Source organism: Merops nubicus, unplaced genomic scaffold (assembly GCF_000691845.1).
Source record: "Merops nubicus isolate BGI_N331 unplaced genomic scaffold, ASM69184v1 scaffold30678, whole genome shotgun sequence".
NCBI classification, from domain to species: domain Eukaryota; kingdom Metazoa; phylum Chordata; class Aves; order Coraciiformes; family Meropidae; genus Merops; species Merops nubicus.
Genome location: NW_008624458.1, coordinates 1 through 7085, shown reverse-complemented (window position 1 = coordinate 7085; position 7085 = coordinate 1). Strand labels below are relative to the sequence as shown.

The 7085-nt window shown below is 51.8% G+C and overlaps 1 protein-coding gene across 1 annotated transcript; it reads right to left on the bottom strand.

Moving 5' to 3' along the window:
• Positions 1 to 775: 775 nt before the first annotated feature.
• On the bottom strand, positions 776 to 6779 carry LOC103777818 (acyl-CoA dehydrogenase family member 10-like; the record flags this gene model as incomplete). The annotated part of the gene is made up of 7 exons (XM_008945379.1): positions 6581 to 6779; positions 5710 to 5858; positions 4746 to 4940; positions 2906 to 3064; positions 2005 to 2164; positions 1473 to 1614; positions 776 to 865 (listed from the first exon to the last, which is right to left on the bottom strand). Coding segments are annotated over exons 1-7 (1094 nt in total), but the record flags the coding sequence as incomplete, so codon positions are not given.
• Positions 6780 to 7085: the final 306 nt, after the last annotated feature.

The following is a 7085-nucleotide window of genomic DNA, read 5'->3' as shown; positions in this document are numbered from 1 at the left end:
GGGCTGGGCTGGCGGCAGGCTGCACACCCCGCCCTGCTCACAGACCTGCACAGCCTGGGGCAAGCCTCAGATCCGGCAGCCAGGAAAGTCATCTCCACATTGGAGACCAGAGCGTCCCGAGGCAGCAGGAAGCCCCACAACGGTTTTATAGCAGCTTTTCAAAGCAGGACAGTATTTTGATTAACTGCTAAAATAAGGACAGACATAAATCAAGCCTCCAAAAAAGGGGAACTGTCCTTTGAACTTCTAGAGGCTCCTTCAGCCTGAGACTGGGAAAACGCTAATGAGACCAACACACTCTGTGAGGTCTGGCTCCTCCTTCTCCTTCTGCTTCTTCTTCTCCTTCTCCTTCTCCTTCTCCTTCTCCTTCTCCTTCTCCTTCTCCTTCTCCTTCTCCTTCTCCTTCTCCTTCTCCTTCTCCTTCTCCTTCTCCTTCTCCTTCTCCTTCTCCTTCTCCTTCTCCTTCTCCTTCTCCTTCTCCTTCTCCTTCTCCTTCTCCTTCTCCTTCTCCTTCTCCTTCTCCTTCTCCTTCTCCTTCTCCTTCTCCTTCTCCTTCTCCTTCTCCTTCTCCTTCTCCTTCTCCTTCTCCTTCTCCTTCTCCTTCTCCTTCTCCTTCTCCTTCTCCTTCTCCTTCTCCTTCTCCTTCTCCTCCTTCTCCTTCTCCTCCTCCTTCTCCTTCTCCTCCTCCTTCTCCTTCTCCTCCTTCTTTCCTGATCTTTGGGGGAATCTGGCTGAAGTTGTGAAGCACAGAGTGGAAGAAGAGGGACAAGATTACCTTGTGTCCTCACAGAGAGCAAGAACAGTGGGAACAGGAACTCCAGCCTCTGAGAGCGCCTTCAGGACCCTGCCAGGACGAGTCAGAGAGCTGTGTCAGCACAGAGAGGCACCAGGGAACCAACACCAGGTCTGCAACAGAGACCTTCTGGCTCTCAACAACTCCCTGAAAGGAAGTTTGAGCCAGGTGGGGCTCTTCTCCCAAGGAGCAAGCGATAGGACAAAAGGAAATGGCCTCAAGTTGCCCCAGGGGAGGTTGAGGTTGGAGCTGAGGAATGATTTTGTCCACTGGAGGGTTGCCCAGGGCAGTGGTGGAGTCCCCACCCCTGGAGGGGTTCCCAAGCCGTGGAGATGTGGGGTGAGGGACACGGGGCAGTGGGGACCTGGCAGTGCTGGGGTGATGGTTGGACTCCATGCTCTTACAGATCTCTTCCAACCAAAAGGATTCTGTGTGCCCTACCTGCGTGCTCACCAGCTGCAGGATGGTGGCACAGCCCCATCCCTCCATCCAGGGCTGCTCACAGTAGCTGTAGCAAACAGACAGCTCAGAGATGGGGACACAGAGCTGTGCCAAATGCAGGGGAGGACAAGGAGGGACGCTGGTGTGTGAACCGTGTGTGATGTGGAACAGAAAAGCCAAGGCTGGAACAGAGCATTGCCCTCGGGGTGGGGTGGTTGGAGCACAGCTGCCTCCTCACCTGTATTCCCTTCTGACAGCAGGGCCTGAGGGACAGGGGCTGTCAGAGGGCTCCTTCTTCAGCACCACCAAGTGATCTCCAAACCTGACCAGGTAGGTCCTGGCTGACTCTCCACGGCCAAACTGCCGCAGCACCGGCGGGGCTGAGGAGTGGAGAGCAGAGGGTCAGCAGAGAACCAGGAGCTGGGATTATTCCTCACCACTCCTCCAGGTTTCACCTCCCCTTCCCACACCTGGGTCTGCCCTTGCAGCAGTCAGGAACCTGCCCCTTGCCCCGTGTCCCACATCCCTGAGGAGCATGGCAACAGCTCCCCAGGCCAGGAATATTTCTGGCATCTTTCTGGCAACTTGTGCTCAGCTCCTTCCAAATGAGGAAATCCTCAAATGTTGTTTCCTGCTCTTGGGAAACAGTGACAGATCATTGAAACCTGACTGGCTGGGAGCCTCTCATGAATATTATTTGTCAATCCATCTGTCATAGGATGAAAAGAGCCAACAGCTCCAGAACATGTGAGCTCTCAGTGCTGCAATACCTGTTGCACGGCCACCAAGAACACTCTCAAGGTACTTTTGCAGATGATCTTTTGGAATTTCCATGTTTGGTCTCAATGCACAAGTATAGGGGACAAACCCTTGCAAAGGAAAACCTAGATAGGTTTCCAGCTCTTTGAGTGCTGCTTCTGTATCATCAACCTGAAAGCAAGAGGGAGAGAGAAACGCTGGGTGATAGTTAGAAGATAAAATTGCCTGGGAAAGAGCTCTGCATGCTTGTGATGCAGTGCCAGTCCAACAGCACTTGGGTTGAGCCTCCCTTGCCACTGCCAGCACTTGCTGAGCCTCCCACCTTGGTCTCTGTCCCAGAGATGTACCCATTATGGTGGCACAGGCACTGGGAGCTTGGGCTGTGCTAAGAGCTGGAACTCCCTGTGTGCCACCCAGGGGAGCTGAGTTCACCCTCCCCACCAGTCCCCTGCTTGTCCTTCCCACAGTGAAGTAAAACCCCCATGCTCACTATCTCCACAGCATGGGCATTAACCAGTCAGTCCCCAGCTGACAGACCCCTCAGAGCTTCTAGAACTTTATTCAGTAGATCTTATTTTGTCACATTAGGTGGAGGTGGTTGTCTCAGCCATATGGTCAGGGCTGTTTCTTTCACAGAGAACTGTGGTCCATGAAGGAGAAGTGATTTCTCCAAGGTTACACTGGCTGTAGGGTTTAGAGCCATGAATGAAACAGTCCAGAGCAGACTTTGCCAATAACCCTCCCCTTTAACCCCACCACATCCTGCAGGAACAGGGACAGGCTGAACCAGAAGCGTTGGCAACGTGAGTCTGCCACCACCATGTGTAAATCCTGAGCCATTCAAGCCAAACACAGCTTCTGGACTTGACAAAAAACCCATCCCAAGCCCACCCTGGCTGCCTTGCTTTGTACCTTCACTGTTTTAATGCCAAGCTGGGCTGCTGCTTTTAGGTTCTGGCTGCTGTGGTCGAGGTAGATGGATTCCTGGGGCTGAACGCCCAAGCGCTCCAAGCACAGCTTGTAGAGACGAGGGTCTGGCTTCTGCATCCCCTCCTGGTAAGATTCAACCACCTACAGCAGCAACAGAGGGGTTATGCACGAGCCTGCTGTGACCACAGACATCTGTGCAGTGTTGGGAATGGAGGAGGGGAGGGTGGAAGGAGACTGACAGTCTAATTAACATGTGAAATAAAGGACAGAGGGAATGACAGAGCTGGAGAGGACGTGGCTCAGTGCCAGCTGCCTTGGCCATGCTTCTCTCAGCTCAAAAAAGCTCAACAGGATCAGCCAGTGCTCAGATGGAAGGTATCCATCGAGATGTCCCAAGGTGGGATGTTCATTGGATGTCCCAGAAGGTGCTGAACCAACTGCTCAACCCTCTCCAAGAAAGCCTTGGGGGGCACCAACTCCCAAAGGAGCTGGAGGAGCTGTGCCCTGACCATCACACCCACCGACCATGCCAATGCCATCTGCACAGCAGCAGGGACCTGGATCATAATCCCCTGCCCAAATTTGGATCAAAAAGTCTTGAGTCAGCCTCTGAACACTCACATTGCCCTCACAACCATAAAAAATTCAAGCAGTATTTCACCCTTGCACTGACAGACTCTCCTGGAATAGAAATGAATCTATTAGATGGATCTAAAAGCCAATGCTAATGGAAATCCACATTCAATTAATTTTTTTTCCCCCACTAATTGCTGTACAGGGCTGTTGCCTGCTGTTACAGAGGAGCCACACTGCCTGAGTGATGACAGCAGATAGACCATGGTTATTAAAGTACTTTGAAACAGTCTGGGATGAAAAGTACCACAGAGCATCACAACAGAGCATCACTCCACCAAGAGACACTCGCAGGCACCGGTGTCACGAGTGTAACCCACAAAAAGCTGAGCTGGGAGTGATGCCACCCTGACAAGGTGACTTTAAACAGTCCCAGGCTTTAAATGCATCCATATGACTCTGCTTTGCATATTTTGTTGTTTGAATCAAGGCTATAAACCAAACTTAAGCCATGAATAAAGCCCTGAAGTTTAAAGATGTGAACGGAGGCACACGAAAGAGCAAATTTTCAGTGGTGCTGAGCTGAGCCCTCACAGCTGCCTGGCAAAGTGGAGCCATGTGAACCAGTGCAGTGGGGTTTTTTTTTGTAGGATAGGGGATGTTTTGCCATTCTTTGGGCTGAAACAAGCTTTAAAAGAGTAAGGATGAAAAATAAAGCAAGCAGGGGCACTGAGTAATAACCTGAGGGTGCCTAAGCCTGGAGCAGCTGCCCAGAGAGGTGCTGGAGTCTCCTGCTCTGGAGAGATCCCAGAGTCACCTGGATGCCATCCTGCGCACCCTGCTGGGGGTGAGCTGCTGGAGCAGGGGGGTTGGATGAGATGATCTGCAGAGGGCCCTTCCAACCCCCACCCTGCTGGGATTCTGTGATCTATTTCTTGTGTAGTGTTCCAGCCTTTAAATCCTTTATCAGCATCTCTAGCTGTGCCTGTTACACATACTCTTGTGGTTGTGTGGGCATTTTGCAATGAATTTTCAGATGCATAAGTAGCTGCCACTCACTCAGATCCTCTCCAAGGCCCAGTCACTACAGGAATTATGCCAAGAAACATTTCACAGGCTGTGAGATTTATTGTCTGTTATCACATGCTGCTGGTCGCCGTTCATTTGCTACTTGCATGTCAAGAATTTCTGTTGTTGCTTTCTACAGGCCTAGGTACAGAAAGACTTTTTGGAATCCCTCCAGGCTTACCACATCAAAGAGCTTTTGGTCCAGGGGCAGAGAGCTCTCTCCATTCAGCAGGGAGAAGCTGTTGCTTAGAAGAGCTGTCTTAAGACCTTCTGCACGGATACACTGTACTGCTTCTGCCATTATGGGGAGCTGTTTTATCATCTCATTTCTGATTAAATCCCAGAGAAAAGAGTCCACTGGAACACAGACCTTTGCCTAAGAAACCAGAGAAGCCCCCCCAAGAATGATAATTAGCCATAAATGGTTTTTAAGCAGGGATGAAAATAAGTGTGGCTGGGTAGGCAGGTTGCCTGATCATCTTATCTTCCTGTCCTACTTCCTCTGGCAGAGGAAGGCAGCCAGTGAATCTCTTTGCTTAGACCAAATAAGCAAGTGCTCTCAGGTTACTAATTCTCCAGAAGCAGCAGCAGCAGCAGAGATGAAGGACTGGCCTGGGGAGAGAGAAATGCACTGGGGCTGTGTCTGCCACGGAGTCAAGGCTGCTCAGAGATGAACACTGCTTTAGCATTCAGCAGGCAGGAGAGGAAGCTGTGCTTTAGACTGAGCTGGTTCAAAAAGACTTTATTCAGAAGAGGATTCTTGCACTCTGTTCCTGGAGCTGTGGTGGAGGGGCTTCTGCTGATCTTAAGAACCCTCCCCAGAGACTGTGGTCTCCATTCATTGAGCCTGTCCTTGCACAAACTAGCAGCAAAAGCCTTTCAGCTGGTCTCTGACTCTGATTCCTCATCTCAGCTGATCCTAGAGGCACCTTGAAATCAAGAAGTTATGAAATATGCAGGAAGGGGCTGGTGGAAGTGAAGGCAGACTCATTTTACTATCCTGTCTGAGTACCAGAATGATGATGGCAATGAAAAGTCTGCACTCCAGAGCCTTCCACCACGGGGTTTCTTTTAAAAGCTCCTCTTTCCTCACTGAACCACCCCACTGCAGGAAGCACAAAGAGCAGAGGGTGGAGCTGCCTTACAATCTCAAAGCACTGCTGTCCCAGTTCCTGCAGAAACTCCACAGCTGTCAGCTCTCCTCTTGTGTACTTCTGAGCAGGACTGTTTTCCCCCCCAGCAAGTACAGCCCGCTGGAGGGTGCCAGCTTGAATGGAATTCTGAGCCTCCCAGTCTGCAGAGAGAAAAGTGAGAAAGCCAGGAAAGAGCACACAGGCCATCATCAGAACGGGGAAATCAGCTTGAAATCCCTCTGAGGTTGGGTACAAACACCAGCCCTCACAGGGAATGACACGCTGGAGGACTGGGTTAATCTACCCTGACACAGAGAGAAGTTTGGGCATTCCCCCAGATGAAGCACCTCGCCTCTGTTTTGGGTGTGGTACCCTTGGGAAGTGCTTAAAGTGTGCTGAAGGACTGTACCAGTGTTGGGTGGTATCATCAGTCCATGCCAATAGGCTGAGGTTGTCCCTGAGGAACAATTTCTTGCCCTGGAGGGTTGCCCAGGGCTGTGCCAGGCTGCCCAGGGCAGTGGTGGAGTCCCCACCCCTGGAGGGGTTTCCAAGCTGTGGAGATGTGGGGTGAGGGACACGGGGCAGTGGGGACCTGGCTGTGCTGGGGGAAGGGTTGGACTCAATCTAAAAGTCTCTTTCAACCCAAATGATTCATTCTAGGGCAGTTTTATCACCAGATGGGTTCAGGCCCTGCGCTGTTGATGCAGCTGCTGGTCGCCATCAGTTCTACTCCTTCTGATGGCACAATGAGGCACCACCAACATCACCAGAAGTTCTCCACCACCTCACCAGAAGCAGAAGCAGCTGAGAGGGACCCCTGAAATCTACCATCCCCACCAGGCACGGGAAACAGCAGGAGCAGATGAGAGATGACAATACCCACCGGCGGCTGCCTTGTGGGGGGCCGGGAGCAGCACCCCGCTCGCCTCCAAGATCACAGCTCTGTAGCAGCAGGACCCAGCAGGGTGGCAGCTCAGCCCCCACGGGCACTGCCAGCCCCAGGCCTGGCACAGGGACACGGCACGGGCGGCTCTCCTCAGGTACATCCTGCAGAGCCTGGCCGAGGAGAGAGGCTGGGACATGTCAGAGTGGCTGTAAGACGCTGGAGTTATCTAGATCATCCTTTATCCTTCACAGACAGCTCCATGCCATGAAGCAATGTCCTTATTTCCAGGGCAGGACATAAATTTAGTCTTTTATTTAAGGATAAGCCATACCCAAGCATGGAAGACACCAGCACGGCTGGCGTGAGGAGGAAGGAAGAAGACAGGGGGTTATTTGGATGATGGTGATAATTATTATGATTATTTTAGGGGGGTGTTTTAGCCTAATGGAATAGATCTCTTCAGTGTGGCTGTGTTGCCATGGTAACAGGGCCTGGCACTGTG